At 30.6% G+C, this 21016-nt stretch overlaps 2 protein-coding genes across 3 annotated transcripts; one reads left to right on the top strand and one right to left on the bottom strand.

Moving 5' to 3' along the window:
- Positions 1-4218: 4218 nt before the first annotated feature.
- Positions 4219-8204, bottom strand: LOC101500648 (pentatricopeptide repeat-containing protein At4g21300-like). 2 transcript variants are annotated; one of them, XM_073367056.1, is made up of 2 exons: positions 5314-8204; positions 4219-4493 (listed from the first exon to the last, which is right to left on the bottom strand). In XM_073367056.1, exon 1 carries the CDS (start codon positions 8104-8106, stop codon positions 6052-6054), a length of 2055 nt encoding a protein of 684 aa, XP_073223157.1. In that variant the 5' UTR covers positions 8107-8204; the 3' UTR covers positions 4219-4493; positions 5314-6051. The 2 variants fall into 2 exon arrangements, with proteins under 2 accessions (XP_073223157.1, XP_073223158.1); XM_073367057.1 differs by having other exon boundaries at positions 4219-4489.
- Positions 8205-16601: 8397 nt separating this feature from the next.
- LOC101500333 (large ribosomal subunit protein bL28c) lies at positions 16602-19176 on the top strand. The gene is made up of 3 exons (XM_004497935.4): positions 16602-16759; positions 16851-16958; positions 18738-19176. Exons 1-3 carry the CDS (start codon positions 16663-16665, stop codon positions 18968-18970), a joined length of 438 nt encoding a protein of 145 aa, XP_004497992.1. The 5' UTR covers positions 16602-16662; the 3' UTR covers positions 18971-19176.
- The last annotated feature ends 1840 nt before the right edge of the window (positions 19177-21016 follow it).

Genomic DNA, 21016 nt, shown 5'->3' with positions numbered 1-21016 from the left:
TGGATCCAGGTGGGAGGTCTACCAATTTCCAAGTTTTATTCCTCGTGATTGAGTCCATTTCCTCTTGGATGGCTTCTTTCCAAAATGAAGAGTCTTGAGACTTTATTGCCTCTTCATATGTGTCTGGGTCACTTTCTAAATTGTAGCAAATTGGTCCATAACTGTTACTGGAATCATTTGTACCTTCTACAAGGAACATAAAGAAGTATAGGCCATAATCTTTTTCTTTTCTGGCTCTTTTACTTCTTCTGAGTTCTGAACATGTCAGAGTATCATTATTAGATACATTATTTTCTAGGCTTTGTACACTAGAACATAAAGTTTCCTTGGGATGTGGAATTGAGTTAAATCTATTTTCTTGAAAAATTGCATCTCTTGACTCAATCATTGTGTTAATAGGATATGAGTCATTAGATTCAACAATCATGAATCTATAGGCCTTGCTATTTTCAGCATAGCCCAGAAATACACTTTCAATTCCTCTTTCTCCCCAATTTCTTTCTTTTTGGTTCAAGAACCTTAACAATTGCTCTACATCCCCAAACTTTCATATAGTTAAGATTGGGTTTTCTTTTCTTCCAGAGTTCATATGGGGTTATCTTGTTCCTTTTATTGAGAAATCTATTTAGCAAATAACATGCAGATAACATGGCTTCACCCCAATAACCTTTAGATAAACCAGAATAGGATAACATGGCATTCACCATTTCTTCTAATACCCTATTTTTCCTTTCTGCAATTCCATTTTGTTGTGGGGAATATGGTGCAGTTGTTTGATGCACAATACAAGTGGACTCAAAATACTCAGGATGATAGAACTTTCCTCCCCTATCACTTCTAAAACACTTAATAAAAGTTTCATGTTGAAGTTCTACTTGTGCTTTAAATATTTTAAATTTGTCTAAAACTTCATTCTTAGAGTGCATTAAATAAACATAACAAAATCTAGAGTAATCATCAATAAAAGTGACAAAATACTTTTTACCACCAATTGTAGGCCAACCATGTAAATCGCATACATCAGAGTGAATTAAATATAATACCTTAGAACTTCTTTCAACATTTTTAAAAGGTTGTCTTGTGATTTTAGTTAGCATGCAAGTAGTACATGAATTTGAATTTTTATCAAAAGTCGGAATTAAATTTGATTTCATCATATCATTCAATTTTCTAAAGTTAATATGTCCTAGTCGCATATGCCATAAATCACAAGATTCAACAATATAAGCAGAAATCATATTATTATTATTATAGTTACTGATAACATTACATTTGAACATATTTTCACAAAGGTAACCCTTCCCTACAAACATACCACCTTTAGAGAGAATAAATTTATCCCCCTCAATTACACATTTGAAACCAAACTTATTTAGTAAAGGTACATAAATCAAGTTCTTCCTAACATCAGGAACATAAAATACATCTTTAAGAGTAAGTATTTTTCCAGAAGTGAATTCAATCTCCACTATTCCTTTTCCTTTGACTTGGACAGTTGAGGCATTTCCCTTGTACAAAATACTTCCATCTTCTTGATTAATGGTCTTAAATAGTTATTTGTTTTTGCACACATGGCGGGTAGCACCAGAGTCTATCCACCAAGATTCAACATCTTCAATCATGTTGAGTTCAAAAATCACAGCAACAAGATTATCTTTTGTTGCACTTGAATTCTTCTCTTTGTTCTTATTTTTCAAGAACCTGCACTCATTTTTAAAGTGTCCTGGTTTTCCACAACGATAACAACTTCCTTTTCTTTTCTTTCGTTGTTCATTATTACCATTGTATTTTTCATGAGATTTATCAAAATCTCGATTTCTTTTATTAAAAGATTTGCTTTAATTTCCTTCCTCCATTACATGGACCTTTTCATGAGAAAATTAGTTTTTAGTATCATCGTGTTTACGATACTCTTCTTCTAAACGAAGGTGATTAACCAATTGCTCAAGTGATATGTCATCTTTCTTATGTTTCATTGATTTTTTGAAATCTTTCCACAAAGGTGGAAGTTTGTCTATTATGGAGGATACAATAATAGTTTCATCCATGTGCATTTGATGTTGTTTGTAGTTATTAAGAATACGTTCAATTTCATGCATTTGTTCCATTACTTATTTACTATCAACCATTTTATAATTATTAAATTGAGAAACAAGAAACTTCTTACTTGTAGCATCTTCTTGCATGTATCTTGACTCTAATTTCTCCCATAGTTCCTTTGCAGAGATGCTACTTTGATATATATCGAACAAGGAGTCAAACATTCTGTTGAGAATATGGCCCATGCATATATAGTCATCATTGTCCCACTTCTGCCTTTCTCTTGTTTCGGCTAATGTTTCCACTTCTTTCTCCAGCAGTCTTGTGGTGTTCAAAACATATACCACCTTCAAAGTTGTTAGAAGGAATTTCATCTTTTTCTGCCAACGAATAAAATTTCCTCCATCGAATTTCTCCAACTTCACAAAATTAAAAGTCATTTCTTTGAGCGATGCAGCCATTGATTGAAAATAAAATCGGACCTAAAGATTGTTGGATCTGTGTTGGTGACAATTGCTGCAAGACTTTAATAGTGAAGTTGTTGATGAAGATTATATGTAGCAAATTCCAAAGTGTATTGTTACACTAGCCTTTAGGTTCGATTTTCCCCACCAATCGAATGCAAATGAGATAACCAGAAACCTTGATATGATTTGCACTTTCACGCCAAGAGTATCTTTTAATAGTATGTTACAAAAGAATGATTCTTATTCTTTACTCATGCATTAGAAAAGAATAAGATGACTTAGCATATAAGAATAGGTGAGAAAAGTGGATGGCAATCAAAAAATGAGGAAAAAGCAAGGTTCAAACTCGTGACCTTATGTTTCCACACAATGAACACAACCACTAAACCAACAACAATTTTATGTTAATTATTACGAATTATACATACATATATTATCCAATATTTTGGAAATATCTCACAATTTTCCCATGAAATAATTGTTGTTGATTGAAAGAGCCATAAGTGGTTTGGTGGTATGGGGGAATTGGAGTGATAAGGAAATCACAGGTTCAATTTCTTCTTCTCACAAAATTAACAGATAATTACTAACATTGACTATTTTTAAAAAAAATAGTAGTTGATTGTATCCGAGTCTCTTTGTTCAATTTATTTAGTTTGAATTTGCAACTCGAGAAGGTCAACATCATTTATCGTTCGCGTGTATTGTAAGCCAGACTTTGTCTCATAGAGCTTAAAGTAAATTGATAGTTAATTATACTGGAACATTATGAGCTCGAGAGTATGAAGTTGCATAAATATTAGACATGTAAGAAGAATGATTCAAACCCAACAATGCATGAAAGCTTTAGAAATATACCTTCACTTCCATGGTAACAAACTAATAATAATGGCAATAAAAATCCCAAAATGTAAGTAGTAAGAATGAATTATAAGTTTGATCCTGATCTAACATGCTAACTAACATACATAATTATAAATAAATAAATAAAATCTCATATACATAAATTTATGTGTTTAGGGTCTCCTCAGTAGGAGTGGAAACAGATTAAGTCGAGTTAGGCTTTACAAGGTCTGAGCCTGACCTATCAAAAAATTTAATGTTTAAGCTTGGTTTGTGGCATGTTATAGGCTTTTTTTAGGCCTGTTAGCCTACTTAAAAACCTATTTCGTATTAATATTTTCAAATTAGTATTCTTTTTTAGATTTAAAATGACATTTTAAAGAATTTGATATTATTCATATTTACTTAAATAGATCAGTCTGATATGTGTTTGGTATAGTCTATAGGCTAACTTTTTTAACTAAAGAGGTTTCTAAAAAAGTCAAAGTTTTGTCCATTTATAAAAAAAATATGACCTCGTTTAGACCTGTCGTAAGCTAACCTCTCACAGCTTGACCTAGTAGTCTCTTTGTATTATAACATCGTCATAACAAACAAGATACCAAGAAAATTCTAACAATTACCACCTGCGGCGGAAATGAATGTTTAAAACTCTGTAAGAAATCGGATAACTTAACGAGTTAACGTTTAACAATCTAAACAAATCTCCATAATGCATGCAAAAAATGTTTGAAACAAAAAGTTCCACAATAAAGACATTATTACTTCTAAGTGAGAAAAGATAGGATGATAGACAGGAAAATGATTTCCATACAGAGATTGTATGATTCCTGTTCTATAGCTTTGTGTGTTTAGACCATGGAAACAATGAATTAAATCCCATACCAAAACTGCATACTAGTCATTTATGAATAGCAAACTGTTAAATAAATGAATTTCATTACTAGACATGGTATCAAAGTCTCTTACTCTCCTTTAACAAATGATAAAGAGTTTAATCTTGGCTTTGCCATTTTCTATTTATCAAATTTAAACTTAGCACAAGGTGAGGTTGAGCTAGTTTCTGTCCACACTCCAAGCCAAGAACGCTTCCACATGAAGGGGGGGTGGTAGGGGAAAATTAATTCTTGGATCACTGCCTACCTGTGTCAAAAGTAAAGTCAGAAGACCATGTTTAAACAACTTTCAGATATTTTATAGTATCATTTACAATCAATCTCTATAACTCATCAAAAGCTCATAAAGCAGAAGAACAGTAGTAGAAACGTTGACTTATTTAGCTATGCTTTTGATGAAACCCGTCCATTAGTTTACAGGTGATTTATGGAAACCTATAAGCTCCAGAGTTTCTCAAAAATTGAGTTTATTAAAAAAATATTCTTTAAACTGATATCAATAAAAGCAGACAAGGGAAATCATGAATGGAGCTTAATTGTGTCTAGATATCATTTAATGCCCCAAGGAAAAAAAGAACTGTATATTTAATCAACTTTTCATTTTTGCCTGACCCAAAGAATCTCAAAATGCTGCGTTTACATTCAAATAACTTGAGATGTACATCACAGGTAAATGCTAGCTGCAATTTAATAGATATTACAAAATTAAAATAAAAAAATAAATGAGTAAATGGAGTGTAACACCAATTTTCTTGACTGTTGGTTACTTGCACAAGTCTAAATAACAATTGAAATAAGTGATTTTGTTCATTATATGTTAGAACTCCCTAGTTCAAACCATATGAAGGGAATCCCTGGAAATGGTACTACGCTGATTCTTCCAGATCCTGACTAGTATGTACAACTAACTTAACAGCTTCCACTCATTGTTTTAATGAAAAACTAATCGCTGAAGATAAAGATACATGCATAGCCAAAACTAGGATATACAATATGTAAAGCTTCAAGCAATAGAATGTGGCAATAAATTTTTATCAACCAACAACTAAAAAAGAAATAGTATGTACCTGTATTTTGTGAAAATGTCAAGGGAAAGAATGCATCTTATCCAATTCCATAATCAAATTGATTGACCTTTTGAAGCCCATTTACGCTCCACTTAAAATACTCTTGGGTGCCAACATGGTTTGGCACAAGTGATAAATGTTTGGTTGAGGATTCGATCTCTTGCCAGTACATATGGAAAATCATATGCTGGGAGAGGTCAATCCTTTAAATGGATTTCTCTTACCTCGAAAGGTCAATCCTTGGTTTACCAAAAAACTTTTGGGTGAGAAGTTTGTTGAAAAACCGCACCTCATTTTACTAGACATTCAATTATACCATGATCACTACCACCCACTGATATCATTGGCCATATATCAAAATTCTTCTATGAAGATATGGACATTACAAAAACTGGTTTTTTGTATGGTTTATACCCTGTAAATAGCGGCCTTAATTTCAATATAATCAAATGAGCTAAAAATAAGATGGAAAAGGAATGAAATCCTCATCATGCAGATTTCAGAATGATAAAAGGAAAATCTGAGAGATAGTATCAAATGTTCAGGAGACTCGGATGATCTGAGAATATGAATAATAGCGTGTTCCGAACCACGGCGGCAAACATATGGACATGCAATGATGTCGAAGCTGGAAGTTGTAACTTCCACAGTCACGTGCATTGGAATGCGAGTTTGTACTGTTCATCTGCGGATCCAAACAATCACTAAAATGATTTGAACAATAATTTTGTTAAGGGCTCATTCACATCTCATATGTTGCTTGTCTACCTGTATCAGACTATATCCTGGAGTACTTCTCAATTCTGTATTCTTTGTCATGGCCCTTATTTCGGCTACTTCATTCCATCTTCCCCCTTGTGCACATATATTTGATACCAAAGCATAAGCACCTGAACTATGTGGTTCTGATTTTAATATCTGTTTCGCTATCGCCTCCCCAATCTCTGTATCCCCGTATAGTCGGCAAGCAGAAAGCAAAGCAGACAATGCAGCAGAACTATGCGTTGACGGCATGCTTTTGACAACATTGTATGCCTCCGTAAGTCGACCGGCTCTGCTTAATAAATCTACTATACAATTATAATGAACTTCACCTGGAATTATTGCATATTCCTTCATCATTATCCTGAAAATTTGTAGACCCTCTTCTACCAATCCTGAGTGGCTGCAGGCAGTGAGTAATGATGTGAAAGTCACTTCATCAGGTCTAATTTTTTCAAATTTCATATGATCAAAGAGTTTTAACACCTCTGTATAGTTTCCATGCATCGCATACGCACCTATCATTGCATTCCATGATGTGAGACACCGTTCTGCCATTTGCTGAAATATGTACCTAGCCGTACGCAGTTTTCCGCACTTAGCATACGTGGTAATCAGAGAATTATTTACAGACAACTCTCTGCCATGGAAAAATCGGTAACTGAAACAGTGAACTTCTTTAACAAAATTTAGACATCCAAGCTGGGATAATGCCTGAAGGAGACCAATTAGAGTAATAGAATCAATCTTTAGATTTTCTCTTTGCAGCAACCGAAACAAAATAATGGCTTCATCAATGTGGCCGTCATAAACGTAACCCGTTATCATCGAAGTCCATGAAACCAAGTCCCTTGTTCCCATCCTATTAAAGAATTCCCTTGCATCCACTACATACCCACATTTTGCATAAGCATGAATCATTTGATTTTCAATCTCCACATGTGTGATGTGCATATGTCTCAATACATAACCATGGATAGACCTGGCTAATCTAATGTCGCTCAATTTCGATACTGCAGAAATCAAATTAAGAAACAAAGCCACATTTAGACTAACATCCATTTTGATCATTTCACGGAAAATATTTACCGCGTCCACAGCAAAGTCATTTTCTAGATAACCGATCATCATAACATTATATACAACAGCATCCTTATTTGCCAATCTTTGAAACAGTTTCCTAGCTTTGGTTACATCAAGTTTACAGTATAGATCAACCAAAGCAGTGGAAGCTACAAGATCAAGTTCCACCCCCATCCTAATCATGTATCCATGGATACTCATCCCTCGACGTAAATAATTCAATTCAGAACAACACAGAATAGCATTAGCCAATGTTAACAAATCAGGCAAAATATTTCTACACATCATTCGACGAAAAAGTTCAAAAGCTTCTAAAGCCTTTCCACTACGAAGAAACGCAGATATCAAAGTGTTCCAAGAACCAACATTTTTCGTACTTAAAGCATCCATCTTGTTAAAAGCCGACGCAGCTATCCCTATACCACCACATTTACAATACATATCCAAAAGGGTCGTCTCAAAAACATCATCACACAAACCAATTCCTCTCCTAACAGCATAACCATGAATCCCACGACCCTCTAGCAATGCCCCCGATTTCGTCGATGCGTGCATCAAGCTCACTAATGTCACTCTATTAGGTATCAGCCCTTGTTGCTGCATTGTGGAAGCAATTGTGAAAGCAACATATGCAGAGGAATCACCAGAGTGAGCATATGCAGTGATGATGGAAGTATATGCAACAATATCTTTGTCAGTAATTTCATCAAACACCTTATGTGCATCTTTTATTTTCCCATATTGTGAGTATAAACGAATGAGAGAAGAACCTACGAAACAGTTAGAGTTTAAATTGAGTTTGATGGAATCAACGTGAACCCCTCTTCCAAATTCTGGGGTACCTAAGGAAACGCACGTTTTGAGGCAGAGAGTTATGGCTGAAGCACATATGCTGAATTTGTTGTGTTTGGAAACCAAATAGCGACGGAGAAATTCAAATGACAGCATCGTACTTTTTCACCTCTCGAACATCAGCGAATTCTACATACATTTGGTGATTTTCTATTTTAAATTGAAACAAATTTATTAAATTGTCCCTTGAAACACTTAAACTATAAACATTAAATGTTTTGAATTAGATGAATGATGTATTGAAAATAATAATATTAAATAAATTAAAAATAATTAATTTTTTTTATGAGAGTGAATAAGATTTGATATTATTTTTAATTTTATTTTGCAACATCTCACTTTTTTTATTCTCTAGCTCTTAGTAGAATAAATTCTGATAATTCAAAATTCGCATTCAAAATTTGTTTGAGGGAAACATAAAGTTTGTCCAACAATTATTTTAGTCAAGATTTTAACTTGAATTCTCCCGAACAATTCGTCCTTGGTTTAGAATATCTATTATCATAAAAGGTTATACTTTTTTTATCAATCATAAAAGTTTATGCAAATTTACAAACAAAATTAATTATGATTAACAAAAATTCTTTATAAATATAAATTTAAATGTTTTCATTTATATTAGAGAAAGAAGAGTTATTTTAGTTCTTGAAAATAATATGTGGTGTCACATTAGTTTAGTCTTAAATTGAAACAAATTTATTAAATTGTCCCTTGAAACACTTAAACTATAAACATTAAATGTTTTGAATTAGATGAATGATGTATTGAAAATAATAATATTAAATAAATTAAAAATAATTAATTTTTTTTATGAGAGTGAATAAGATTTGATATTATTTTTAATTTTATTTTGCAACATCTCACTTTTTTTATTCTCTAGCTCTTAGTAGAATAAATTCTGATAATTCAAAATTCGCATTCAAAATTTGTTTGAGGGAAACATAAAGTTTGTCCAACAATTATTTTAGTCAAGATTTTAACTTGAATTCTCCCGAACAATTCGTCCTTGGTTTAGAATATCTATTATCATAAAAGGTTATACTTTTTTTATCAATCATAAAAGTTTATGCAAATTTACAAACAAAATTAATTATGATTAACAAAAATTCTTTATAAATATAAATTTAAATGTTTTCATTTATATTAGAGAAAGAAGAGTTATTTTAGTTCTTGAAAATAATATGTGGTGTCACATTAGTTTAGTCTTTAAAAGAAAAGAAAATATTTTAAAATCTTTAAAACTTTTCTTAACAAATTTTTTGAGAAAAAATTCGATTTAAATTTTTCTGAGAAAAAAAAAGTTTTTAAATTTTTTTTTTGATATTTTTTTGAAAAAAATAAATCTCAAAATTAACAAAATATTTGGGCTCTGTGAGCCCCCTCCCTTAAATCTACAAAAAATAATAAAATAATGAGTTGAGGATTTAAAAAAATTGGCTTAATATTAGAGGCTTTGTAAAAAAAAATTAATGGAGACTTTGGAGTTTAGGGTTTTTTGACAACTCTAGTAATAAGTAATTGATTAAATAAAGTTAGTAATATCTCAATGAAATTAGTAATAAATTATCGGAAAACATTGTCGATGAAGTGATGGCAAAATCAGAATTGTTTTAGAGTTTTTAAGATTTAGGATTTTTTAGAGTTGAGTGGATAAAAACCGGATAAAAACTAAATTTAAATATAAAACATAAGTGGATATCCAACCGGTTCATAAATAAACCGGATTATAACTATGTGATTTTAACCAGATATTTAAAATGGATTTGGATCCTGTTTTTGATTTGGGTCATATAACCGGATTTTTTCACATCCCTGATAGTAACTAGTGAGTTACGCAGGAAATGCTTCAGATTTATTGACATATGACTTATTTAGTGAATGGAATGTGTATATTTGCAGATGACTTTGGAATTGCTACATTCTCTATTTTTGTTTTCATCCCACCCCAAATATGCATTTATAATATTTTATGTTGATGTTAAATGGTTGTGTAGCCTTCTTCTTAACTTCTTGTGCAATTAACTTTGTAAAGAAACCAAATTGTTTGCCTTTACAAAAGGAAAATCATTCTCTCTACTCCCTTGTTATGAAAATTGCTCCTGATAAGTATCTAAAATGAGTCGATTAAGAGGAAAAATAAAGAATATTTCGAAGTCAAAACTTGTATTTAATTTAAATTGTAATAGTTTTAGTTCATTGGTGTAAGTACGGGTCTATTGTAAGAGTTTCATCTTGAATAAATTTGAAATGAATTACAATTTTTCTCATGAGAATGGTGAGTGAGATGTGTCTCGTATTTGAGTTCCTTGTTTGAATCTTATACTTCTTTATCATTGTGGCGATTCTTCATTGGCTTATCAATCTTCTAGATTGTGGCGCATTCCTTCTCCATAGATCTTTAATCTCTTGTGGAATCAAACTCAAATGATTCAAAGTTTGTCCTTAAGTGGTAATCTTTGTTATTTATTTCTATTTTAGTGTTTTGTGTTCTTAAGATATTTGAAATTTTATTTTCAATTTGTTGCATTTTATTCAAAATTTTGTTGAATCTTGAATTGTTTGTTGTTTATAAGTGTTATAATATGTGTATGAAGGTTTATTTTGGTGATTACTTGTTGTTATTTTTGTGAAATTTCGAGTCCTTAATTTCTGTTTTCGAGTAAAAATCTGGACTTAGTTTTATCATATTTTTCACTTACAATTGTTTGACCCAAAATTTCGTTTGCAAATTTATTTTTGATGTTATTTCTTCCAAACATGTCCAATTTTGAAAATTCAAAAGCCCAAATAAATTAGAAAAATGAAAGAAATTCAAATACGCAGAGAAAAATCTGAAAAGATAAGTTCTACGAAAAAGTGATTATGTACATAAGCACTTAATGAGAAAAAAAAGGCATTTTGCAAAATAAATTAATTAATTAAAATCTAGAATTGTCCACAATCAAACATTTTTGTATTTTTGTTACCTCTTTTAGACATTGCAAGTTTGATTTTGATGCATTACCTCCCACATATTTGGATGACATTTAATTTTAATTTTTCTTATTTCTTTGATAATCTACTTAAGTGTGTCTTCATTTACTTAGTTTTTTCTATTTGTCATTTTAAATTCTCTTGGTTTTTTCTTGGAGTTTTCCTTCTTGAAACTCTTGTGTTGATAGACTTTGTGGACTTGTTACATTGTGTTTTGATTCTTTGATTTGAAAAAGACAAGAGTGCACATCATTGAAAAAAGTCATCATTGAGTGATATACACGAGTCGTACATTTCTTTGTTTGATTATTGTGATACTCATTGATTTGTTGTTTTTGAAATCATGACTGGAAGTGAACTAAACCCCTTTTATTCTAGAATCATTTATCTTATGTATCACAAAAAATTTGAATACTCAAATGAATGTCTTGAGAGAAGAGTTTGTGAATCAAAGAGATAGGAGATCTCGTTATGAAAGATATTCTCAAAATAAAGATAGGTTTGAAATTGAGAAAGAAAGAAGATATAGAAGTTGTGATGAGAAAGAAAGAAGGTATGAGAGGAGATTTAGAGAAAAAGAAAGACAATGTAAAGCTTATGATGAGAGGAAAAGATGTATGAAATGAGAAATAGAGAAAACGAACGAAGATATATAGATTATGGTGAAGAGGAAATGATGTATGAAAGGAGAAATAGAGAAAAAAGTAAAGAGGCTTAGGGATTTTAAGAGGGATGGTATGAGGTATGCAAAAGAGAAAAGACACAAATAATATAAAAAGGAGGATCGAGAAAGAAAAAAAAGGAAAGTATATCATATGAAAGAGATATTAGAGATTTTGTATTGGATCCAGAGTGTTTGAAATATCTTTATGAAAATGGATAAGCAAAAGAGGCAAGAAGAGTAGAGAAACTAGTCTTGAGAAAGAGAAAAAGTTAAAGAAAAGAAAGAGGAAGAGGAAAAAATAAGTTAGCCTTGAGAGAGAAAGAGAAAATCAAAGAAAAGAAAGAGGAAGAGAAAAAAAATAAGTTAGCTTTGAGAGAGAAAGTAATAATTAAAGAAAAGAATAATTATTGAGAGACAAAGCGCAAGAAATTGAGTCTAACTATTTGCCAAATTTTGTTGATTTTTATGTTCAAAAGTGTGAAGACAGGTCTCCAAAAGAGGAATGCCAACAATCCATTGAAGTTAAAGGTGATTGGCCAAAGGTTTCTTAATAAGATGCTTGCAAAGAAAATCTTGGTTTGAATCCTAGCAACTTTAATTCATGTTTCTCTTAAATTGTTTGATAGTTTCTTCCTTCTATGCTTGATAGGTTTGCAAATATTCACGTTGAAATGCATAAGTTGTGTTATTTCCATAAGTTTTATTTAAAAGTTGAAACTGTGATGCATCAAGTGTTTAATCCATATTATTCTTCTAAACTTGATTTGAGAATTATGAGCCAATACTTGAATGATTTTCTTGATAAATGTGTTGTTGTGCTTTGTAAAGTAAATTTGGTTCATAACAAAGTTTTTGAAGAATATGTTGGAATTATTAAGAAACATTTGTTTGCTAACTTGAACACTTACTCTTGTGTTAAAAATAAAATTAGTATTTTGAGATTTTCTATTAAGAGTAAATATTTGCATGTGAAATTAGTTGATAGTTGCACTATTACACCTCTCGTTACTCTTAATGTTATTGACAAATCTTTCAAACTTCCATATGATACTCCTAATTTGTTTGAGGGATTTGTCTTGCTTCAAAAAGAACCTCCATTTGTTTATGATGAAAGGAATGTCTGAGGCTCAACTTGTTTTGAAGTCTTTGGAAATACAAAGTAACTTCTTGTTTGTCACCAATTCTAATATGAGGAAGGTAACATTAGTACTTAATGTCAATTACAAGAGGTATAATTTTATCTCTATCTTGAAAACTTCTTATATTGCAAATGAGTATGTTGGATTGTTGAATACAAAAAGTGGAGTTGTGTTTCATCTACTTTTTCTTTTTTCTTCGTGATATTGACCACATTTCTGATCCCTATTTGTGTTTTAGGGCTCATTTGGTGTTTTTTTTTCACAATTTATATTTGATCCCAAGGGTAGCGTTAACATTGTTTTTCATGTCTTTGACTTGTGTTTTTCTTCTTGTAGGTTATGATTGAGCTAAATTTGAGGTCAAATTTCTTCTAAGAATGAGAGAATGATGAGGACCTAAAATGAGATGATTATAAGGAAAAACAAAGAATATTTCAAGTCAAGACTTGATAATAGTTTTTAGTTTTATTTGAATTGTAATAGTTTTAGTTAAGCAGTGTAAGCTCAATATAGGTCTAGAGAATTATATTTTGGCCCATTTTAGGAATAGGGTAAATCGTTCTTTAAATACCTTATAAGAGTCTCATTTTGGTTAAGTTTGAAATGAATTATAATTTCTCTCATGAGAATGGTGAGTGGGATATGTCTCATCTTTGAGTTGTTGAATTACAATTTGCATCAATCTTATCAATGATTTTCTTACCATTGTGGTAATTCTTCATTGACTTATCAATCATTATTGGTTGTGGCGTCTTCTCCATCTTTTTCATCCAACTGCTTGTTTATTTCTTTTCCTTGTATTACCATTTTATTTCAAGAAATCACTTGGTTAGATTTGTATCTCGTGTGGAATGATCTCAAATCCACATCAAATTATATATCTTTTTTACTTTTTTATTAGAATATTTTATGTCATCTTTTATTCTTGACGTCAAGTAAATTCGTTGTATATTTGTTTCCATCTTTGGTTGGTATTTTGTTTAAATTTTGATTACTTATTCTAAGATATTTTTAATATATATATTTGTTTTCTTGTCGTTAAGGTATTTAATAACTAATTTTTCCTACCGAAATACAACTTCTCTTTTATGATCTTTTATGATGATAAAATTTAGGTTAAAGAGTATGAAGACCTTGACATCTTTCACAAAATTTATCTTGCACAAATTTGATCATAAGCAAATAAGAGTTGGGGTTCTTTAAATTTTAAAAACAATCAGAAAATAAATATGTTTTAATTAAATGACATTTTTGTCTTTGCTAACGTGGATATAACAATGTAGGTGAAGACAAGTTGTCATGCCACATAAGCATATGAAGGACTTAAAAAATATCATACCTCATTAAAATTAACATAAAATAGAAAACCAGTTTTACGACAGAGATTGCAAGACCAACAAAAGCATATTTCAAAGATTTTAAAATGCTTTATTTATTGCATACAAAGTTGAGAGAGTAAAGTGTAGTGTTTATTCTTGATAAATGTTATTGTTTGTACTACAATCATATTTATTGCTCGTTAGGATTGCGATACACTTCCATTTGTCGCATCGTTGAAGCAATCTTGTCATAAAAAATAGGAAGTTACAAAATGCGTACTGTCAATAATACTTTTCAAAAAATTTACTACGACATCACAAATTGGTCAAAACTATAATTTAGAGAGGTGACTCATCAATTCTATGATTTACTTTAGCATGTAGTTTTAAAGCACTTTTTACATTACCATTTATAGTAATATAGAAGTTAATAGTATAAAACTAACGCATCATTCTTAAATAAAATAGATTAATCAAATAACTATAGTTATAGAACATACTAGTGAAAATGATTACTTTAAAATATATAACATGTTTCGTCAAAAAAAAAAAATACATAAATGTTTATTTAAAAATTTACTTAATTTCAAATCATATTTTTTTTATTTATCAAATCAAAATCAGAAATGATGAATGTTACGATATTCATTCACATGAATCCAACAAATTGTACTGCTTGAAATTTGTTACTTCATTTTATACATTGTTTATTTGCTATTCTTATCATTTTGTCTATGTTTAGTTAGTTTTATTCTACTCTTAGTCAAATTTCGTATGCATCATCTTTGCATAATATATATCAGAGTTCTATATAAAATTTATTTTCAATAGTAAAATTGGAGGGAGGAAATGTTAATACTTTTGTAAATTTTCAATGGATTTTAAGATCTTCTTTATCCTAAATTTTTTATCAAAAAAAAATTAGTTAATTTAATTGAATAACTACATACCACTATATAGTTATAGAACATAATAGTAAAATTGACCATTTTAAAATGTTAATATGTTCAATGAAACTTTATAGTATTCTCTATCTTGAATTGGGAAACCATCCTTTTAATCTAAAATTTTCAATAAATAAATTAAATAAATTAATCGAATAACTACATAATACTATAAATATAGAGCATAATAATGAAAATGACTATTTAAAAATACATAAATATTCATTTAAAAGACTACTTACTTCCAAATCACATTTTACTATTTATCAATTCAAAGTCAGAAATCACTAATGTTACCAAACTATATTGCAGGACTCTATAAAATTTATTTTCACTAATAAATATACGTGTACAAACTCTTAATTAAAGATTTAAACAGCATATTCTTCAAATACAATCACGTCCATCTTCAAAGCCACCATTACCTGTTCTTGTCTTATTTCTTTATCTTTTGTATAATCAAATCTCTAGTGATAATATTGTTATTATTGTTTGCTTTGCCTCTAGGTTTTTTTTGTTTGTGTTCAAGTTTATCTTGGGTAAAAGTTGCGCCCATTGTGTTTGATAAAACAACTCTAAAGGTTAGGCTAGTTTGGAAAAAAATTTGTTTTTCTTTTCCACATACTATAATGAGTAAAATAAGGTTATTAAAATCAAGAATTTAAGTAAATTTATTTTGTTTAGATAAATTCAACTCGCAAAATAGCATGAGTTTACTTCATATTAAAATAACTATAATAAAGTGTCACTTTCTATTACTTTAAATTTCTATTAAAATAGGTTAAGTATACCACCACAACATAAAAACATTGAACATAGATTTTAAAATTTGAGTCAACTACTGAATCTGGTCAATTATTTGAAACAATAAAAGTTGAACTCTCAAACTCTTGTAAACTCGTTTGAGTTTAATCGATTCAACCAAGTTTGAAACTAACTAACTTGTGTAAACTCATTACCACTTACGACTTTATCATATTTCAATTCACAACTGAATCAACTCAAAATTATGGGTTGAATTCGTAGAATCAGACGAATTTACGAGTTATGACTCGAATTTATCAACCTTGAGGTGACCTATAAGACTAACACAAATGTCAACATACTCTCTAAATATCAAGTGACTTTTAAACAAATAGTTATATTGAACAATATTAAGAGCAATAAGAGTCAAAATAGACTTGCAGAAGTGAAAGAAATTATCTATAATTAGATTAAAAAAATAAAAATAAAAAACCATAAATTCTCACGTTTATTTTGTCAATGACCTACTTGTGTGAAAAATATTGATAAAACTGTTATCAGGATTTTGGTATTAATTTATTTATGTCAAATTGTCCTCGAACAATCTATGCATAATGTTCAACTATGTGTTTGTACCGCACTTCGCATTTTTAATTGATTGCCGTATAAAAAGATGGAGGAATTAGATAAAATTTATTTTATAAAAAACTATAGTCCTATTATTTATTTTTAGAAAATAATAATAATTAAAATTAAAATGATAATTTGAACGGCAGTGGGAGTGTGAAGCGAGAAGAGGCTAATAAGATTAGATTGGATAAGAAGTCATTCATTTCATTCATTCGTTCAGTGAAACAAAGAAAAGAGAAATGGCGGGTTGTACAATATCACTTGGAAGTGGAACCGCCTTCGCCTTCGCTGCCGTCCGCTCAACCAACACTCACAGACCTTCTTCACCCTCACTCCGTAACTAACTTCTTCTCTAAATTTCTATTTCAATTTGCTTTCTTATCTTGTGCTGTATCTATCTTAACTCATTTCGATTTTCTTATTTCAGAATTAGGGTTCCTCAATTCTCAGTTAAGCGGCCTCAAAATCTCCTCCCAGACTTCACTCAATTTGCCCACACGCATTGTTGCTTCCCCATTTCAACCAATTGTTGCTCGTATGTTTTTTTTTTCTCTGTTTCAATTTCAGTTCTTTTTTTCATTTAATGTTTTTCCTTTGCATTTTAATGCTTCTTGGTTGGATAGATCTATTGAAAACAATAATTACTGCTCAGAACATGTTATAAAATGTGCATAATGTACTATGAAGCACGACACCTAGACACTAGTAATAATTAATTATTTGATTAAACTAGTGATTAAGAATTGCCATATGCACAAATGTCATGTCGATGTTTCGTTATGTGTCGGCTTTCAATATGAAGTTCCGGTGTTGCATAGTAATTTGTTAACTTGTTCGTATGAGCCGACTATACACATGGGTTAAGGGGGATTTTTACTTTTAAAAAAACATACAATTAGTATATGGAGATTGCTATCAATGTGTAAAAGACACTACTAGATTGGAGCCTCCAGTAGCATCACTCATCTTATTTTTCACTACCAGATTGTAGCATCTGGTAAAACCCCGTGTTTTTATAGGAGGGGTGGGTGAGATCCTCCTTAGTATATTCTAGTAAGTATTTGTGATGCACAATGGAAGATATATATGGTAAAGTTTTGTCGTTAGTTTCATTTCTTTTAAAAGGCAATGATATATATGTATTAATAATAAGGCATAAGATATGCCAAAATTCAAACAATACTGCATAGAGTTATACACACCACAACCATCATTTGTATTAAATTCTATCCCCATCTATATGAACTATACATATCCCATATTTTCTTAATGTTTTATTAGAATTTATCAAACACCTCACATGCGTATGTAGACATAATACATTGAAAAGAAAGGGTGTGTATATACATAGCCAATTATAATATTTTGAAACGTGTTATAGAGATTTAGTAATATGTCATGTAATTGACTCATAAGTTTTTATTTACTAAGCTACAAGTATATCAAACAAATTAAACCACTTGTTAATTTTGAACTAAATTGGAGTTTTTATATGTAACCTTGTAGGAGTAATACTTGCATAAGCACTTGTGAAGTTATTTTAATGTTATTGAGTTTTTGAGAAGTTGTTCTTATAAAGACTATCTTCGTGCAACAATTCCTTATTTGTAGTTGCATAACATGAGAATGTGATAAGTCATATTTGTTTCATTCATAAGTTTATTAAATGAAGAGTTTTCTTTGTTAAAGCTTGTGTCAAGTGTTTAAGTAGATCTATAGATATTAGAAATAGTGATAGCGATCTTATATCATCATAACATTAAGGCCCTATCTAATTAACAGACCATATCTTCCCGCGGATGGATATCTATCAGTGACCAAGTATGTTTTGTGTAATGTTTTTCACTAATGTTTCTAATATTAACTCTAGCAGCTTCATCTTAAGAGTGACATATATATACTCTTCTAACTTCATGTTGGCCTACGGTACTAGATTTTTTGGTAAATAAGAGAACATGCATAACATGGTGTGGCATAATCAATGGATAATTGAGTTACAAGGATATGATTAGGGAGTTCAATTCAAGGCCTATTTGTATAGGAAAAACATGTGTTGAGAGATGTCCGACCCTGAAATGATTAGTCCTTGGCTCTCAGGCAAACATACCCTACCCTAGGTTCGTCCAGACATAAATAAATAAAATATTGAAATAATGTGCTTATATGTTATTGATATTTGATCGTTGATGTCAAGGTACATCATCATTCGTGTATGAGGCTTCCTAATCCTACTGCAAATCATGATTATTATTCTAAAACAGTTTACTTGGGTGTTGGTGACTACACATATTAATAATTTGGTTTTATTTTATAGGGAGAGTGTGTCCCTTTACTGGAAAGAAAGCAAACAGGGCTAACAAAGTATCTTTTTCAAACCATAAGACAAAGAAACTTCAGTTTGTAAACCTCCAGTACAAGAGAGTTTGGTGGGAAGCTGGGAAGCGTTATGTAAAGCTTCGTCTGTCAACTAAGGCATTGAAGACCATAGAGAAGAATGGACTTGATGCAGTAGCCAAAAAGGCTGGAATTGATCTTCGTAAGAAATAGGAGTACCTTATTGTGATTGTAATTGAGTAAAAGGATAAATCCATGTTTCATTAATTTTTCTTGTAGAATTTCTTTTCTTAATGTATTTTTTTGTGACTAGGGTTTGATTCTGGCTACGATCAAAAGCAACCTAGTTATGTAGAAACAAAAATTGTGAATTTGTGACATGAATCTCACGAATGATAAAGAGTTTGATTCGGATGAAACTAGCATGTCTGCATATTGATGATTTTATCATATAATAGATACATTTCCTCATTGCTTCTAACTCATTAAGGTTGTTCATTAAATTATAATGTGTCAAAGCATTCAACTATTTATATTGTCTCCAACGTGTCAAGGATCCCAGTGGACATTTGATGAAAGGAGGATGTTCTCTCCTTTAAGAAAACTCAAACTCCAAGCCAAAGTTGGCATTTTGTGATGAAATATTTTCCATAAAAGAAATGATTTAGCGGGAGGAATCCAAGGTCAACCTCATAATAAGGCTTACAAACCTGCCCCCAGAAAACAGTGACAAGCTTCAAGCTTCAAGCTTCAAGCTTCCTTGTTAATATGTGTTCAGACCAAATAAAGTTCCTTATCGAAGTGTCTAACATGTTTAGCAACTTAACAGGCCAAGCATAAACCTGAAAATAGTATAGGAGCAACAATGGTTGATACTTATATTGAAGGGGTGGAACTGGAGTTTGAATACTGCAAGGGTCAACCTTGTGTGTGGGTGCGCATTATATGTTGCTGCAACGTTCATTAAAAACTTAAATATTTACAAAACATAAAGACACTAGTAATAAATAATTATTTAAGAAAAATGAAATGATTAAGTTTTACAACGTTTCAATAAAAAAAAAAAAAAAAAAGTATTATCATGTGCATCCATGTGATTCTCAGTTTTGAACTAGATTAGTTTTGTAAATGTAACCACTAACATGTAACGCATGATCTATCAAGTACTTTGTTTTCTCCTATCATTGGAACAAAATATACCAACAGAAAGTATTGTAGGATTAATACTTGTATAAACCTTCATTGAAGATATTTTAATGTTATTGGGTTTTTGAGAAGTTGTTATCTTTGTCCAACAATTCCTTGTTTTGTAGATAACACGAGAATGTGATCAAGTGATATTTATTTCACTAATAAGTATACTGAATAAATAGTTTTCTTTGTTAAACCATATATCATGTGTTTAAACAGATTTATAAATATTAAAAATAGTAATAGCAATCTTATATTATCAAAAAATTAGGGCCATGTGTGATTAACAGACTATCTCGTCCTCTAAACATTGGGATAGGCTTCTATCAGTGATCAGATATGTTTTTGTGTAAATTTTTCACTAATATTTTTTATTATTTACTCTAGCTTCATCTTTAATTTGACACATTTATATTTCTAATTTATGTTGGCCTAAAGTAATAGTTTTTTATAAATAAAAGAATATGTGTAACATAGTGTGGCACCCGATCAATAATTGAGTTCACTAAACATATGATAAGGAGGGTTCAAAACAAAACCTATTTGTATAGAAAAATATGTGTTAGAGGTGTCCAACCCAAAAATGATTAGTTTTTTTCTCTCGGTGAAACATATCCTTCACCATTCATAAGTTGAAATAAGGTGCATATATGTCAAACTATATCATCATTGTTGTCTAAGGCATGATTAATCTTCTAAAACAATTTATCAAAAAAACCAAAAACTGAACCAAACTGCCGAATGGAACTGGTTTTAAACTGAACTGGTTTAAGAACCGAACTGTTTTCGAACTGATTTTGTAAAACTAGAACTGAACTGAACCGGTTTTTCAATTCAAAAAACTGAACCGAACCGGTTTTTTGTTAAAAAATCGAACCGGTTTTTATTTCAAAAAACTTGAACCAAATTTTTTTTAGAAGTAATTAGGGGTAATTATGTAAATTTTGGCCTATATGAACAAAAAAATTAAGTTAAACCAGTTCAGTTCGGTTCAAAACAATAAACCGGTGCACCACTTTTATAAACCGGTTCGGTTCGGTTCTTTGAACTGAAAACCGATTCAGTTCA

Source organism: Cicer arietinum, chromosome 4 (assembly GCF_000331145.2).
Source record: "Cicer arietinum cultivar CDC Frontier isolate Library 1 chromosome 4, Cicar.CDCFrontier_v2.0, whole genome shotgun sequence".
Lineage (NCBI taxonomy): Eukaryota > Viridiplantae > Streptophyta > Magnoliopsida > Fabales > Fabaceae > Cicer > Cicer arietinum.
The sequence above is the reverse complement of the archived record's forward strand: the minus strand, read 5'-3'. Positions and strand labels throughout refer to the sequence as shown.

Bases quoted from the DNA above. Each gene is read 5' to 3' on its own strand.
- LOC101500648 (XM_073367056.1), bottom strand. From the start codon at position 8,106: ATGCTGTCATTTGAATTTCTCCGTCGCTATTTGGTTTCCAAACACAAC.
- LOC101500333 (XM_004497935.4), top strand. From the start codon at position 16,663: ATGGCGGGTTGTACAATATCACTTGGAAGTGGAACCGCCTTCGCCTTC. The intron at 16,760-16,850 runs GTAACTAACTTC...TTCTTATTTCAG, and splicing joins ACCTTCTTCACCCTCACTCC to AATTAGGGTTCCTCAATTCT. The intron at 16,959-18,737 runs GTATGTTTTTTT...TTTATTTTATAG, and splicing joins ATTTCAACCAATTGTTGCTC to GGAGAGTGTGTCCCTTTACT.